General features: G+C 36.9%; 1 protein-coding gene and 1 pseudogene across 1 annotated transcript; both read right to left on the minus strand.

The window, feature by feature from the left end:
- Positions 1-12140: 12140 nt before the first annotated feature.
- On the minus strand, positions 12141-13007 carry LOC108405759 (large ribosomal subunit protein uL18 pseudogene; annotated as a pseudogene).
- A 1604-nt stretch (positions 13008-14611) lies between these two features.
- LOC108405757 (olfactory receptor 6C4-like) lies at positions 14612-15553 on the minus strand. The gene has a single exon (XM_017674061.3). The coding sequence runs from the start codon at positions 15551-15553 to the stop codon at positions 14612-14614; it is 942 nt and encodes a 313-aa protein (XP_017529550.3).
- Between the last annotated feature and the right edge of the window lie 2382 nt (positions 15554-17935).

Raw genomic sequence — 17935 nt, forward strand, 5'->3', positions numbered from 1 at the left:
TCTTAGTTAGAGTTATGAAAAAATAAACTTAGGTCTTTCAAATAACCCATTAAATAGAACATGTTTATCTCACCTAAAGCGAGTATAAAAAAGAAAAAAATAGAGCCAACAAAAGAACTGAAAGAGTATGAATACCTATCACTTATTTTGATTTCCTGTAACCAACCATAGCAAAAGCTAATATTCCTTGGAATTTCAAATTAGATTTTCTTTACTCATAACCCAATGAGCCTATCTAATGGTCCTATCTAATAAATGTTCTCTGCCCCACATTGCACCTCTCCACCCTTGGTGGCTTTCCAGACTTTTCTTATCCTCAGGTAGAAAATAAGCCCTAAAAGGTAGAGAAAATGAAAAACAAGAAAAACTGTACCCTTCATATTCTTTGTCTATTAAGCTTTTCCTTAATAGTTATGAGAACACCATCAGGCCAAATATTCCTGGATATTCACCCAGAAAGGGACAAACTTTTTAAGACTTTATTTTTGTAGAGCAGTTTTAGGTTTACAATGAAATTGAAATGAAGATACAGAGATTTCCCATATTCCCCCAAACCTCAGACATGCATAGCCTCCCCATTTACAATATTTCCCAGCAAAGTGGAGTATTGGTTACAAATGATGAACCTACACTGACACATCATAATGACTCAAAGTCCGTAGTTTACATTATGGTTAACTTGGTGATGTACACCTGTAAGTTTGGACAAATGTATAACAACTATCTACCTATCTAACTGTATCTATCCTATCTACCTAACTAACTATACCTATTTATCTTTCAATCTATCATCTATCTATAAATATCACTATGGTACCACATAGAGTTATTTTCAAAGCTCTAAAAATAATCTGTTTCCTGCCTGTTTATCACTCTTTGCTCCCAACTCCTGGCACCACTGATCTTTTTCAATGTCTCTATACTTTTTCCTTCTTCAGAATGTCTTATTGGTGGAATCATACAATATGTAGACTTTTCAGATTGGCTTCTTTCACTTGGTGACATGAACGTAAGTTTCCACCATGTCTTTTCATTGTTTGAAAGCTCATTTCTTTATAGCACTGAGTAATATTCCACTGTCTGGATATACCACTGTTTATTCATCCTTTCACCTACTAAAAGATGTGTTAGTTGCTTCCAAGTTTGGACAATTATGAATAAGCTGCTATAAACATCCATAAGCAGATTTATATGTGGACATAAGTTTTCAATTCCTTTGGGTAAATACGAAGATGGGTAATTGCTGGATCATATGGTAAGAGAATGTTTACTTCTATAAGAAACTACCAAACTACCTTCTGAAGTGACTGCACCATTTTGCATTCCCACCAGCAATGAAAGAGGGTTCTTCCTGCACCACATTCCCACCAGTATTTGCTGGTGTCAAAGTTCCAGATTTTAGCCATTCTAATGTTGTGTAGTGGTTTCTCACTGCTGTTCTAATTTGCATTTCTCTGATGATAAGATGTAGATCATCTTTTCGTGTATTTATTGGTTATCTGTATGCCATAGTGGTAAGATGTTTGCTAAGATATTTGGTCCATTTTTAAAACTGGGTTATTTCCTTTCGTATTGTTGAGTTCTATGTATTTTTGTACAATTGGGAAAATAGTCCTTTATCAGTTGTGTCTTTTGTAAATATTTTCTCCCAGTCTGTGGCTTGTCTTCTCTTGTCTTCTCTTGACATTATCTTTTGCAGAGCAGAAAATTTCAATTAGTCAAGTCCAGCTTCTCCATTATTTCTTTCATGGGTCACACCTTTGGTGTTGTATCTAAAAGATGATCACCATACCCAAAGCCATCCAAGTTTTCTCCTGTATTATCTTTTAGAAATTTTAGAGTTTTGCAGTGTACATTTATGTCCATGATCCACTTTGAGTTCATTTTTGTGAAGCATGTCAAGTCTGTGTCTATCTTGGACAGAATCACATGAAGAATAACTGAAATGTGTGTTAGTTCTTATTGCTTCTGAAGTAGGTTTCATTGGTATCCTACAGAAGCCAGGGCACTTTCTGATGGGATTAAACATACATATCTGGGTCTGGAGTTGGAGATGCTGAAAAAAAGATACAGGTGAAAATGGAATAATCATAAGCCTTGAAGCTGCCTCTACAGACAAAATTAGCAAATAAGCAACAATGTGTGCGAGCTACACAATGGCTCTGCTTCACTTCCACTCCAAATATCACAGATAATCTTTTTTGTGGTCTGCCCTAGTAGGAAACGTACAGGAAAGGGAAATCCTAGCAAACAGTTGAGCCTAGCCAAATTGAAACATTACAAAGTATTCAGAGGTGGATTGCCAGAGTGCCTAGGGGAAATTTGAAGTCCATTATCTCAGTATTGGTAGTGGTTTCATATCTGTACACATATGTCAAATCCCCTCTTATAAACTTTAGTGGTTGCACTTTATTGTGGAAAACCTGTAACTCAATAAAGTTGAGAATAAACAAAGAAAAAGAAAGCAAAACAAAACAGCAGCAACAAAGCCTGCAACCCAGGCTGAATTCAACTCAGATTCTATGTGAATGACGGGACTCAGTTGCTACTCCCTTGGCTGTCCTGGGACTCCCCCATACTGTCCCCTACTTGACCATTTTGTCCTACCTGATACAGATTGTCAGCTCTTATAGTGTGATGTTCCTAGATGTTTTTGGTTGGTTTGTTGGTTGGCTGGTTTATTTACTTTCTAAATTTTAATTAAGTCAGGGATTAACAGATTTCTTAAATCTTTGGCTTGAAACTTTCTGTACTTTTTTCACAATTCTTAGCTATCAAGTATGCATATATTGCTCCATTTTCTGTATCATTTTCCTTTAGAATGTTCAGTCTTTCAGAAGATACCGAATTCCTCCTATACTCTTTCTTCTTTTTTTTTTTTCATCAATACTGTTTAGTTTTTTTTTTTTTTTTGAGAGGGCATCTCTCACATTTATTGATCAAATGGTTGTTAACAACAATAAAATTCTGTATGGGAGGGTCAATGTTCAATGCACAGTCATTAATCCATCTCAAGCCTAGTTCTCTTCAGTCTCCAATCTTCTGAAGTATAACGAACAAGTTCTTACATAGTGAACGAATTCTTACATAGTGAGTAAGTTCTTACATGGTGAACAGTACAAGGGCATTCATCAAGGAAACTTTCGGTTTTGATCACGCATTATGAACTATAAACAATCAGGTCAAATATGAATATTTGTTTGATTTTTATACTTGATTTATATGTGGATCCCACATTTCTCCCTTTATTATTATTATTATTTTTATTTTTAATAAACTACTGAAGTGGTAGGTAGATGCAAGATAAAGGTAGAAAACATAGTTTAGTGTTGTAAGAAAGCAATTGTAGATGATCAGGTGTGTGCCTGTAGACTATGTGCTAATACGAGCTAGACAAGGCCAATAGAACATCCATGGATGCAGAAGCTTTCTCTCAACACGGGGTGGGGGGTGAGGTTCTAAGCTTCACCACTGTTGTTCCCCAATTTCTCACCTGCTGGCCTCCCTGTGACTGTGCCTGTCTTAGGTTGTTCCTCCCTTGAGGAATCTTACCCGTCTCTGGCTAACCAGTCATCTTCCAGGGCCATACAGGGAAATGTGTAGTTGTAAGTGAGAGAGAAGCCATATTGTTTGAAAAGGTTAGCTTTTTACTTCTTTGCAGATTTATGCCCTGTGGCTTCTATGCCCAGCACTTGTCTCGAGGTATCTTTACCACCTAGAGGAATTACGATACTCGGTAAATTTGATATGAGGCACAAATTCTATTTAAGGGTTGTAATTAGGAAGGAAGAAGAAAAGCTATAGAGGTAGCATATGGAAGAAAACATGGGAGGATTGATTATTTCTTTGACATATCTTCTTGTAGAGTACCTTAAGTATATATAGGTTTTAAACTAACTAACTAACTTGCACACACATATTAACATAATAGGAATATGGTGACATAAACAAAGCAAATCTATAATTACCAGCCATCTCCAGTGAAGCCAAGAAAACCATTTAGGCACCCTAGGCATTTGTGAAAATTAGTCTATGATATGATGGATATTGTCCAACTGTACTTGAACAGTCTGAGAGAAATCAGACAAATTAAAGCAACCCATTTCTGGGATCTGTTCACATCCCATATGTTCTTTTAACCATAGATAGTCTATAGTTGTAAGATTTTGGAGCACTACAACTTGCACCCCTCCCAACTCCTGACTGAGTACCAACAGTACAGATCCAGTCAAATTCGTTGTTTCACTGTATGCACATGCCAGCCTAGATATCTCCCTCCTCATTCCAATGGCAAGTCCAGGAAATGGTGAGGTGGACGCAGCCACAACCGCAGCATCACCCAGATCCCTGTGGAGGGTTTTTGATGATCATCCCCAGGCACGAGTCCTCCAGAGAGTGCTGATGCCGGAAGCTCCTCCTCATATCGTATCTTAGTTCATTTTCTGGGTAGCCAAGCTAGGCCTTGATCTTCTGCATAGAAACAAACAGACCCTTTGCCCACACTTTGACATGCCCTCTATACCACTGTGTAGAACTCATTGGAGGTCAGCACATAGGAACTGATTTTTTTTTTAATCATTAATCTACACTTACATGAAGAATACTATGTTTACTATGCTCTCCCATATATCAGGTCCCCCCTAAAAACCACATTACGGTCACCGTCCATCAGCTTAGCAAAATGTTGTAGAATCACTACTTGTCCTCTCTGTGTTGTACAGCCCTCCCTCCCCTTTCTCCCTCCCCCAACTATGCATGCTAATCTTAATACCCCCCTTCTTCTTCATCCCCCTTATACCGCCCTGCCCACCCATCCTCCCCAGTTCCTTTCCCTTTGGTACCTGTTAGTCCATTTTTGGGTTCTGTAATTCCGCTGCTGTTTTGTTCCTTCAGTTTTTCCTTTGTTCTTATACTCCTCAGATGAGTGAAATCATTTGGTATTTCCCTTTCTCTGCTTGGCTTATTTCACTGAGCATAATACTCTCCAGCTGCATCCATGTTGCTGCAAATGGTAGGATATTCTCTCTTCTTATGGCTGAGTAGTATTCCATTGTGTATATGTACCACATCTTCTTTATCCATTCATCTACCGATGGACATTTAGGTTGCTTCCAATTCTTGGCTATTGTAAATAGCACTGCAATAAACATAGGGGTGCATCTGTCTTTCTCAAACTTGATTGCTGCGTTCTTAGGGTAAATTCCTAGGAGTGGAATTCCTGGGTCAAATGGTAGGTCTGTTTTGAGCATTTTGATGAACCTCCATACTGCTTTCCACAATGGTTGAACTAATTTACATTCCCACCAGCAGTGTAGGAGGGTTCCCCTTTCTCCACAGCCTCGCCAACATTTGTTGTTGTTTGTCTTTTGGATGGCAGCCATCCTTACTGGTGTGAGGTTATACCTCATGGTAGTTTTAATTTGCGTTTCTCTGATTATTAGCGATGTGGAGCATCTTTTCATTTGTCTGTTGGTCATCTGTATTTCTTTTTTAGAGAACTGTCTGTTCAGTTCCTCTGCCCATTTTTAATTGTATTTGTTTTTTGTTTGTTGAGGCGTGTGACCTCTTTATATATTCTGGACGTCAAGCCTTTATCAGATCTGTCATTTTCAAATATATTCTACCATACTGTAGGGTTCCTTTTTGTACTATTGATGGTGTCTTTCGCTGTACAGAAACTTTTCAGCTTAATGTAGTCCCACTTGCTCATTTTTGCTGTTGTTTTGCTTGCCTGGGTAGATATGTTCAAGAAGAGGTCACTCATGTTTATGTCTAAGAGGTTTTTGCCTATGTTTTTTTCCAAGAGTTTAATGGTTTCATGACTTACATTCAGGTCTTTGATCCATATTCAGTTTACCTTTGTATATGGGGTTAAACAATGGTCCAGTTTCATTCTCCTACATGTAGCTGTCCAGTTTTGCCAGCACCATCTGTTGAAGAGACTGTCATTTTGCCATTGTATGTCCATGGCTCCTTTATCAAATATTAATTGACCATATATGTTTGGGTTAATGTCTGGTGTCTCTAATCTGTTCCACTGGTCTGTGGCTCTGTTCTTGTGCCAGTACCAAATTGTCTTGATTACTATGGCTTTGTAGTAGAGCTTGAAGTTGGGGAGTGAGATCCCCCCTACTTTATTCTTTTTTCTCAGGATTGCTTTGGCTATTCGGGGTCTTTGGTGTTTCCATATGAATTTTTGAATTATTTGTTCCAGTTCATTGAAGAATGTTGCTGGTAGTTTCATAGGGATTGCATCAAATCTGTATATTGCTTTGGGCAGAATGGCCATTTTGACAATATCAATTCTTCCTAGCCACAAGCATGGGATGAGTTTCCATCTGTTAGTGTCCCCTTTAATTTCTCTTAAGAGTGACTTGTAGTTTTCAGAGTATAACTCTTTCACTTCTTTGATTAGGTTTATTCCTAGGTATTTTAATTTTTTTGATGCAATTGTGAATGGAGTTGTTTTCCTGATTTCTCTTTCTGTTGGTTCATTGTTAGTGTATAGGAAAGCCACAGATTTCTGTGTGTTGATTTTGTATCCTGCAACTTTGCTGTATTCCGATATCAGTTCTAGTAGTTTTGGAGTGGAGTCTTTAGGGGTTTTTATGTACAGTATCATATCATCTGCAAATACTGACAGTTTAACTTCTTCTTTACCAATCTGGATTCCTTGTATTTCTTTGTTTTGTCTGATTGCCATGGCTAGGACCTCCAGTACTATGTTAAATAACAGTGGGAAGAATGGGCATCCCTATCTGGTTCCCGATCTCAGAGGAAAAGCTTTCAGCTTCTCGCTGTTCAGTATAATGTTGGCTGTGGGTTTATCATAGATGACCTTTATTATGTTGAGGTACTTGCCCTCTTTTCCCATTTTGCTGAGAGTTTTTATCATGAATGGATGTTGAACTTTGTCAAATGCTTTTTCAGCATCTATGGAGATGATCTTGTGGTTTTTGTCTTTCTTTTTGTTGACGTGGTGGATGACGTTGATGGACTTTCGAATGTTGTACCATCCTTGCATCCTTGGGATTAATCCCACTTGGTCATGGTGTACGATCCTTTTGATGTATTTTTGAATTCGGTTTGCTAATATTTTGTTGAGTATTTTTTCATCTACATTCATCAGGGATATTGGTCTGTAGTTTTCTTTTTTGGTGGGGTCTTTGCCTGGTTTTGGTATTAGGGTGATGTTAGCTTCATAGAATGAGTTTGGGAGTATCCCCTCCTCTTCTATTTTTTGGAAAACTTTAAGGAGAATGGGTATTATGTCTTCCCTGTATGTCTGATAAAATTCTGAGGTGAATCCATCTGGCCCAGGGGTTATGTTCTTTGGTTATGAATTTTTGAATTATTTGTTCCAATTCGTTGATGAATGTTGCTGGTAATTTGATAGGGATTGCATCAAATATGTATATTGCTATAGGCAGGATGGCCATTTTGATGATATTAATTCTTCCTAGCCATGAGCAGGGGATGAGTTTCCATTTGTTAGTGTCTCCTTTAATTTCTCTTAAGAGTGACTTGTAGTTTTCAGAGTATAAGTCTTTCACTTCTTTGGTTAGGTTTATTCCTAGGTATTTTATTCTTTTTGATGCAATGGTGAATGGAATTGTTTTCCTGATTTCTCTTTCTATTGGTTCATTGTTAATGTATAGGAAAGCTACAGATTTCTGTGTGTTAATTTTGTATCCTGCAACTTTGCTGTATTCCGATATCAGTTCTAGTAGTTTTGAAGTGGAGTCTTTAGGGTTTTTTATGTACAGTATCATATCATATCATCTGCAAATAGTGACACTTTAACTTCTTCTTTACCAGTCTGGATTCCTTGTATTTCTTTGTTTTGTCTGATTGCCGTGGCTAGGACCTCCAGTACTATGTTAAATAACAGTGGGGAGAGTGGGCATCCCTGTCTGGTTCCCGATCTCAGAGGAAATGCTTTCAGCTTCTCACTGTTCAGTATAATGCTGGCTGTGGGTTTATCATATATGGCCTTTATTATGTTGAGGTACTTGCCCTCTATTCCCATTTTGCTGAGAGTTTTTATCATGAATGGATGTTGAAGTTTGTCAAATGCTTTTTCAGCATCTATGGAGATGATCATGTGGTTTTTGTCTTTCTTTTTGTTGACGTGGTGGATGATGTTGATGGATTTTCGAATGTTGTACCATCCTTGTTTGCATCCCTGGGATGAATTCCACTTGGTCATGGTGTATGATCCTTTTGATATACTGTTGAATTCTGTTTGCTAATATTTTATTGAGTATTTTTGCATCTACATTCATCAGGGATATTGGTCTGTAATTTTCTTTTTTGGTGGGGTCTTTGCCTGGTTTTGGTATTAGGGTGATGTTGGCTTCATAGAATGAGTTTGGGAGTATTCCCTCCTCTTCTATTTTTTGGAACACTTTAAGGAGAATGGGTATTATGTCTTCTCTGTGTGTCTGATAAAATTCCGAGGTAAATCCATCCAGCCCCGGGGTTTTGTTCTTGGGTAGTTTTGTGATTACTGTTTCAATTTCTTTGCTCGTAATTGGTTTGTTTAACTTTTGTGTTTCTTCCTTGATCAGTCTTGGGAGGTTGTATTTCTCTAGGAAGTTGTCCATTTCTTCTAGGTTTTCCAGCTTGTTGACATATAAGTTTTCATAGTAGTCTTTAAAAATTCTTTGTATTTCTGTGGGGTCTGTCGTGATTTTTCCATTCTCATTTCTGATTATGTTGATTTGTGTTGATTCTCTTTTTCTCTTAATAAGTTTGGCTAGAGGCTTATCTGTTTTGTTTATTTTCTCAAAGAACCAGCTCTTGGTTTCGTTGATTTTTGCTATTGTTTTATTCTTCTCAATTTTGTTTATTTCTTCTCTGATCTTTATTATGTCCCTCCTTCTGCTGACCTTAGGCCTAATTTGTTCTTCTTTTTCCAATTTTGATAATTGTGACTTTAGACTATTCATTTGTGTTTGTTCTTCTTTCTTTAAATATGCCTGGTTTGCTATATACCTTCCTCTTAAGAATGCTTTCGCTGCGTCCCACAGAAGTTGGGGCTTTGTGTTGTTGTTGTCATTTGTTTCTGTTATTCCTTTATCTCTATTTTGATTTGTTCGTTGATCCATTGATTATTTAGAAGCATGTTGTTAAGCCTCCATGTGTTTGTGAGCCTTTTTGTTTTCTTTGTAGAATTTATTTCTAGTTTTATACCTTTGTGGTCTGAAAAATTGGTTGGTAGAATTTCAATATTTTGGAATTTACTGAGGCTCTTTTTGTAGGCTAGTATGATGTCTAATCTGGAGAATGTTCCATGTGCACTTGAGAAGAATGTATATCGGGTTGCTTTTGGATGTAGAGTTCTATAGATGTCTATTAGGTCCATCTGTTCTAGTGTGTTGTTCAGTGCCTGTGTATCCTTACTTATTTTCTGCCAGGTGCATCTGTCCTTTGGGGTGAGTGGTGTGTTGAAGTCTCCTAAAATGAATGCATTGCAGTCTATTTCCCCCTTTAGTTCTGTTAGTATTTGTTTCACATATGCTTGTGCTCCTGTGTTGGGTGCATATATATTTAGAATGGTTATATCCTCTTGTTGGACTGAGCCCTTTATCATTATGTAGTGTCCTTCTTTATCTCTTGTTACTTTCTTTGTTTTGAAGTCTATTTTGTCTGATATTAGTACTGCAACCCCTGCTTTCTTCTCGCTGTTGTTTGCCTGAAATATGTTTTTCCATCCTTTGACTTTTAGTCTGTGCTTGTCTTTGGGTTTAAGGTGAGTTTCTTGTAAGCAGCATATAGATGGGTCTTGCTTTTTTATCCATTCTATTACTCTGTGTCTTTTGATTGGTGCATTAAGTCCATTTACATTTAGGGTGACTATTGAGATATATGTACTTATTGCTATTGCAGGCTTTAGATTCCTGGTTACCAAAGGTTCAAGGTTAGCTTCTTTAGTATCTTACTGCCTAACTTAGCTTGCTTATTGAGCTCTTATATACACTGTCTGGAGATTCTTTTCTTCTCTCCCTTCTTATTCCTCCTCCTCCATTCTTCATATGTTGTATGTTTTGTTCTGTGCTCTTTTTAGGAGTGCTCCCATCTAGAGCAGTCCCTGTAAGATGCCCTGTAGAGGTGGTTTGTGGGAAGCAAATTCCCTCAGCTTTTGCATGTCTGGGAATTGTTTAATCCTGCCATCATATTTAAGTGATAGTCGTGCTGGATACAGTATCCTTGGTTTAAGGCCCTTCTGTTTCATTGCATTAAATATATCATGCCATTCTCTTCTGGCCTGTAGGGTTTCTCTCAAGAAGTCTGATGTTATTAGCCTGATGGGTTTTCCTTTATAGGTGACCTTTTTCTCTCTAGCTGCCTTTAAAACTCTTTCCTTGTCCTTGATCCTTGCCATTTTAATTATTGTGTGTCTTGGTGTTGTCCTCCTTGGATCCTTTCTGTTGGAGGTTCTGTGTATTTCCATGGTCTGTTCGATTATTTCCTCCCCCAATTTGGGGAAGTTTTCAGCAATTATTTCTTCAAAGAGACTGTCTATCCCTTTTCCTCTTTCTTCTTCTTCTGGTACCACTTTAATACGAATATTATTCCTTTTGGGTTGGTCACATAGTTCTCTTAGTGTTGTTTCATTCCTGGAGATCCTTTTATCTCTCTTTATGTCAGCTTCTATATGTTCCTGTTGTCTGGTTTCTATTCCTTCAATGGCCTCTTGCATCTTATCCATTCTGCTTATAAATCCTTCCAGGGATTGTTTCACTTCTGTGATCTCCTTCCTGACATCTGTGATCTCCCTCCAGACTTCATCCCATTGCTCTTGCATTTTTCTCTGCATCTCATCCCATTGCTCTTGCATTTTTCTCTGCATCTCTGTCAGCATGTTCATGATTTTTATTTTGAATTCTTTTTCAGGAGGACTGATTAGATCTGTCTCCTTCTCAGGTGTTGTCTCTGTGATCTTTGTCTGCTTGTAGTTTTGCCTTTTCATGGTTATAGAGATAGTTTGCAGAATTGGTACAAGTGACAGCTGGAAGAGCTTTTCTTCTTGTTGATTTGTGGCCCTCCTCTCCTGGGAGAATAGTGACCTCTAGTGGCTTATGCTTGTCAGCTGTGTGCAGACAGGGCTTCTGCTACCTGCCCAGTTGCTATGGGGTTTATCTCCGCTGTTGCTGTGGGTGTGGCCTGGCTGGGGCTGCTCCTCCAAAATGATGGAGCCCCGTTGGAGGGGGTGCCTCCGGGAGGCTATTTATCTCTGTAATGGGCCTCTCTGCTCCCTGTTGCCCAGGGGGTTAGAGTGCCCAGAGATCCCCAGATTTCGTGCCTCTGGGCTAAGTGTCCTTTCCTGCCCCTTTAAGACTTCCAAAAAGCACTCTCCAAACCAAAACAACAACAGCAACAACGAAAGAGGGGAAAAAAAGGAAAAAATGCGCGATTGTCTTTGTCCTCAGGCGCCAGTCTCAGGCACCCGCTCACCGGTCTTGCTGCCCTGTTTCCCTAGTATTGGGGTCCCTGTCCCCTTCAGGCTTCCAAAAAGCACTCACCAAAAAAAAAAGGGAAAAACACGCGATTTTCTATGTCCTCAGGCACCAATCTCAGGCACCTGCTCACCAGTCTTGCTGCCCTGTTTCCCTAGTATTGGGGTCCCTGTTCCTTTAAGGCTTCCAAAAAGCATTCACCAAAAAAAAAAGGGAAAAATGCATGATTTTCTTTGTCCTCAGGCGCCGGTCTCAGGCACCTGCTCACAGGCCTTACTGCCCTGTTTCCCTGGTATTGGGATCCCTGTCCCTTTAAGGCTTCCAAAAAGCACTCGCCAAAAAAAAGGAAAAAAACTGCTCCGGTTTCTTTCCACCCGCCGGGAGTCAGGGGGAGGGGCGCTCGGGTCCCACTGGGCCAGGGCTTGTATCTTACCCCCTTCACGAGGCTCTGGGTTCTTGCAGGTGTGAATGTGGTCTGGAAGTTGTCCTGTGTTCTCTGGTCTCTATTTTAGGAAGTTGTCTTTGTTATATTTTCATAATTCTATGTGGTTTTGGGAGGAGAGTTCCTCTGCTCTACTCACACCGCCATCCTCTCTTTCTTTCTTCTTGATGTTTGATCAGTAAGTTTATTACTGTTCTTATCTGTAAAAACCTCCTAGAAAATTGTGATCTGGTTTATTAGCTCTCAGCAGCCCATTCCTAAGCTCTAAGAGAGCTTACCTTCTTCTAAGCTACCTGATCTTTATTCTGGGCAAGAGACGTTTGGGAATGGTTCCACCTCTTCTTTTTAACTTCCTTCTTAGGCTTCTTCTCACAGACTGAGTTTTCGCATATGGCAGTGTGAGCTCTCTTACCCATCTGTCCATGTCTGGAGTTACATTGTTCTTTATATATTGAGAGAACTGTTTCTTGTAAGCATCTTCATCTTCTTGCATTAGGTGACGCATGTAATATGCAACGTTCTGCCCCATGGTGTGCTTCTGATGTACTCCAGCAGTGAATTCCTTTCTGAATCATAACCGGGGAATTGTTTGGTATTGAGAGGGACACATAATCCACTATCCACAGCTCCTTTGAGGGCCCCCAGAACTTCATTTCTGGTAGTACTTCTGGCAAGCCCTTCATCCAAAAAGCAGGTGAAGGCACGAGGCTGACCATCAATGCTTTCCACATTGTATTCTTCTCTGGTCACCTCCACTTGGCCATATGAATAATGCTCATGGCAAACCAATTAAGAGCCCGGGGACCAGCAGCAGGCCCAGTACAATATGCTGCAGCATGATTTGTCACACCAACCTTCACCCCATACTTGGGGAGTTCACGAGCACAGGCTGCACAAACTAGCCTCCCCCCTTCTATGAGGACATAAGCAATCTGACAAGTATATCTGTTGGTCACACAAACTATCATACTTTATTTGGGTGTGTTGTACTTATTTTTATACTGAATTACCAAGCATTTCTGAGCAAAGTAACCAGTTTTTCCCTCTTGTCTTCTTCTAAATTATACTTCATATATCTTGAAGTAAACTTTATTCTTAACAACTCTTAACAAACCCCATTGTGCTGGTTAAAATGTATGATTCCATGAGTTTTCATAATACATACCCATGAAACCACCACCACAATCCTAATGCAGAAGTCTGCCACCATCCTCATAGTTTCCCTATTGCCACTTTACACACTATCTTCTCCTTTGCCCCTGACTCTAGGAAACCATTCATCTGCTTTCTGTCTTCAGAGAATACTTTGTATTTTCTGGAAATTACATATTATATGGAAGTACATAGTATGTGGGTCCTTTGTGTCTGGTGTTTTCTTACAGGATAGTGATTTTGAGATCTGTCATTCTATTTAGTTCATTATCTTCCTGCCCTGCCTTAGCTTACTATTGCTGCTGTAACAAACTGCTACAAACTTATACATAAAAGTTAAATATATGTTTATATATACATATATATATATAACTTATAAATATAACAACGTAAATTAATTTTCTTATTAAAATAAAACTTCTGGAGGCCACAAGACTGAAATAAGTTCCATTTGGCTAAGGTCAAGGTGTAGAAAAGCCTGGATCCTTTTAAGGCTCTAGGAGAGAATCTGTTCCATAGCCTTTCGGGCTTTTTAGGAAATACCTGCATTCCTTGGCTTGTGATTATTCCTCTGATCACACCAACCTCTTGCTGGTACTCAAATATCCTTGTACGTCCCCTGTATGAGGATGCTTGTCATTCTATTTAAGGCCAAACCAGAGTATCCAGGATAATATTCAAATAAATACTAAAGTATTTATCTCAAGTCCCTTAATTTAATCACATTTGCTATATAAGATAGCATTCAAGGTTCCATATATTTGGACACAAATTTCTTTGCAGGACATTATTAGGACATTGTTTACACACCCTAAGGTTATTAGGATTTTCTGAAGTTCATTGGCTCAGTTTCCTTCATCAGTATATTGAACAGATTAGAGTAGAAATATCTACAGCCTTTAAATTCTAAAATTACACATGGCATGAATCTGGCCCATGCCTTCAGAAAAATTGATATGCACAAAAATTGTTCAGGAAATGTCTGTTTTTTCCTGTGATGGAGAGTTTCCCTAAGGGTATAAAATTATGAACATTTAAAACTTAGTATGAAATTAAGAAAGAGTATTATTTAAGCCTATAAAATCATTAACACCATGGATAAAGCTTATATACTTTTATTTCATATTCTCACAAATGCTAATCTGAATATTATAATTTGAAAATAACCAACTTTATATCAATTCACTAATATATTATTTAAGCTAGTATGAACAAGCTAATGTAATTTTCTTCCAGATATGTATTTAATTATTCAGTTACCAGGTATAGAGATTGAAGATCATAGGGCAATAGATAAGAAAAATTCAGTTATAATACCCCTAAATCTTTTCCTTATAAGTGAGGTAAATAAAAATAATACTAAAGTGTTAGAGGACACACACACACTCACAGGACTGTAAAGTTATGATAAAATCATCTTAAATAAATAGTTCTACTACTTCAGTTTCAGATAGGAATATTGATATAATGTAGAAATAGTTCTTAATTATAATCACACACATTTATGCTCTTGCATTTATTTATTATTTATTTTAATAATGAACCTCAGATAGTGTCACTTTCTTGAAAAAACTGTTATCTTACTGACCATATCTTTGAAGGCTATTTTCACTTGCTTGTTCCTTAGGGTATAGATGAAAGGGTTCAATAGAGGAGCAACTGAGGTGTTTAAAACAGCCACTCCTTTATTAAAAGTTGCTGCATCCTTAACAGAGGGATTTATATACATAAAGATACAGCTTCCATAAGAAAGTAAGACCACAGTCATGTGGGAGGAACACGTAGAAAAAGCCTTTTTTCTTTGCTGAACAAAGGGGATTCTTAGAATTGTCCTGATAATGTATGTGTATGAAAGAATCACTAGCACCAGTGTGAAGATAAGGGTAATCACAGCAAGGACAAACTCCATCACTTCTATGAAATGTGTGTCTGAACAGGACAAATGCAACAGTACAGTATAGTCACAGCAATAATGATTGATGATGTTGGATGCGCAGAAAGGCAGCTGGAGAGTCAGTATATGTGGCACAATGACAACTAAAAAACCAGAGAACCAGGAACACAGGACAAGTTGAATGCAGAGTCTCCTGCTCATGATAGTTGTATAATGTAGGGGTTTGCAAAGGGCAACATACCGATCATAAGACATGGCAGCTAAGAGGTAAAATTCAGTTGCTCCCAGAAGGATGGCAAAGAAGTACTGAGTGAAACAACCAGCAAAGGAGATAGTCTTGTCTCCAGTTCCAATATTGACTAGCATTTTGGGAACAAAGACAGAAGTAAAAGATATTTCCAAAATGGAAAAATTCCGGAGGAAGAAATACATGGGAGTCTGGAGGCGATAATCCAGCAGGGTCAGCAAGATGATGGTCAAATTTCCCATGATGCTCAAGACGTAAGTTAGCAGCAGAAAAAGGAAAAGCACAGCCTGAAGCTTGGCATCATTTGTCAACCCAAGAAGAATGAATTCTATCACTGATGTTTGGTTTCCCATCATTAACTTCAGATAAATTAAGGGAGAAAACATAAGTAATGATAAAGATTGGAATAAAACAAAAGGTTCCAAATTTTTTTTGAAATATAAAATCAAGGTAAAAAAAAATTAGAAGTAAAAATTTAAAATGAATCTTTCTCTACCTTTATTTTTTAAATAATACATCTTTTTTACTTTCCTCTTTTACATCAAAGTAACAAAGGTCCTGTTTGTTAGGAACATTTTCAATGATTTCTTCTAAATTTATCAATATTTTTCCCTCACCATTTTCTCCCTTCTTTAAATTTTCCTTTTCATTCTTCCTATTCTAATTTCCTATGCTGCTAGATGATGTCCATGGGTGTAGATAAATTAAAAGCAAACTTAGAAAGTAAATTTTATTTGCAATTTCTTATAATAGCCTTTTAGCTCTCAGTTTATTCACCAACAAAGTAAAAGTAATAAAAATTATGAACTACAGCAATAAAATTGAACGTGGCTGTTTTCTTCTTGTTGCTATTTTGTTTTGTTTTTTTTACTTATTTTAATTTTATTATTTTGAATAATAATTCTGTGCACCCACTGAAGCTCAAAACCTGGACAGAGTTTTATTTTAACTCCTAATAAAGTGTTTAAGGTTCATAATACAAATCCTGGGTCATGGCAAGGGCTTCATAAATGCCATCACCATTCATACAGGCATATGGATCAGTCAGTACTTGGTGAAATATTAAATCAAAATGATCCCACAGATTGTGATTTCTTGCTGTGCACAGGATCTTCCCACCAGTCTATTACAGTTCCTTAAAACTCAGTTCAAGCTCAGCTTTCTATATGGTTTTATGTAACAATCCTCAACAATATTTTCTCATTTTCTTTATAAAAATTTACCATAACAATACAGAGTCATAAAGTCAATTTATATCAAGTATGTACATTTTGTCTATCCAAGTTTAACATAAATAAGTTGCCCACAAGAATAGGCCCCTATATCCTTATAGTTTTTATAGAGGCCAGAAATTGTACAGATTTGATAAAAATGTAATGCAAAATATATTTTTGCTTCTTTAGAATCATAGCTCTACTTTACTGAATGCTATTTTTATGCCAATAGAGGTTCCAATTAAATTTATGCATTCATTTTATCAGAATTTTCTTTTAATATTTTCTATCATCAGATACAAAGAAATATTTCAAAGAGAATACTTTTTCCTACTCAAAAAATTACAAAGTCCTTTTCATTCTAATAATTATATCACTACATGAGTTGGCATATTTTCACTGTACAATTCATAAGTTAGTAATAGTTACACATCTTATATTCTTATCAGGGTAGAAGTTCCAGATAAATTTAATACAGACAAAAGGGCAGTTCTGCCCAGTTATGAAGATTCATCATCTTGTAGAATTATATTTGGAAAATTTTAGGGTTCCTAATATTGTAACTTTAATCAATTTACACTTTTGTAGATAATTGTCTTTCTGTAAATACTGCTGAATTAACATATTTAAAAGCTATAATGTACAATGCAATTATGCAAGATTATTATATAAAAATTATCTTAATGAGTAATGTACCAGTAATGTAAATTTAAGTATTAACTGAGGTTATGGCTACCTATGCCTGGATGTATAATCTTCAATATTTTATATTGAGTACTGATAAGTGAATGCGGGGAATTAAAAATTACACAAATTTTACAAAAATATTTTACATTCAGAGAAATATTAGGACACTACTTCTACTATGTCAAAATAGTTCATTAAATTGTAATATTGCCACAACTAATTAAAATAAATCTTGGGGACTTGAACACTTGGTAATGATTTTCTGCTTCCACATGCAAATAACTAGCTAGTGAGTCAGATAATTTGAAGATATTGATGTTAATCTTCCAGTTTGAGATCCTACTTACTACTTAAGACTTAAAATTCTAACTTAGAATGTAAGTCATCAAGCAATTGCCTTTACTAAAGAACATTAATATTATTAAATTTCCATTGTCTAAATGGTAACTTTTTGGCAAATTTACAAAGCTTTATAAATGATTACCACATACTAGAAAAATTTGATTGAATGCAAAAATAAATGAGGACTGAAAATTGAGAGAAAAAAATGACGTTTTTACATTAGCAAGTGATACCATCATCTACTAAATAAAAGAAGAATAAAATGACAATTTTATATAAGAAAAATTTATATCAAACATATTTCTTTCACCATAATAAAAGATAATTCTTTACACTTAAGATCAGTACTATTCTGAGAAAAAGAATATATATGCACACATGTATATAAATATATATATAGTCCTACATATATATGATCAAATAACAAAGTCTTGACCCAAATGAGGTTTATTTGGCCAAAAATTTATTGTCGTCAAAATATTTACAGTTAGGACA

Source organism: Manis javanica, chromosome 10 (assembly GCF_040802235.1).
Source record: "Manis javanica isolate MJ-LG chromosome 10, MJ_LKY, whole genome shotgun sequence".
In the NCBI taxonomy this organism is placed as follows: domain Eukaryota; kingdom Metazoa; phylum Chordata; class Mammalia; order Pholidota; family Manidae; genus Manis; species Manis javanica.

Excerpts from the sequence above, each read along its gene's own strand:
- LOC108405757 (XM_017674061.3), bottom strand. The coding sequence starts at position 15,553 with ATGATGGGAAACCAAACATCAGTGATAGAATTCATTCTTCTTGGGTTG.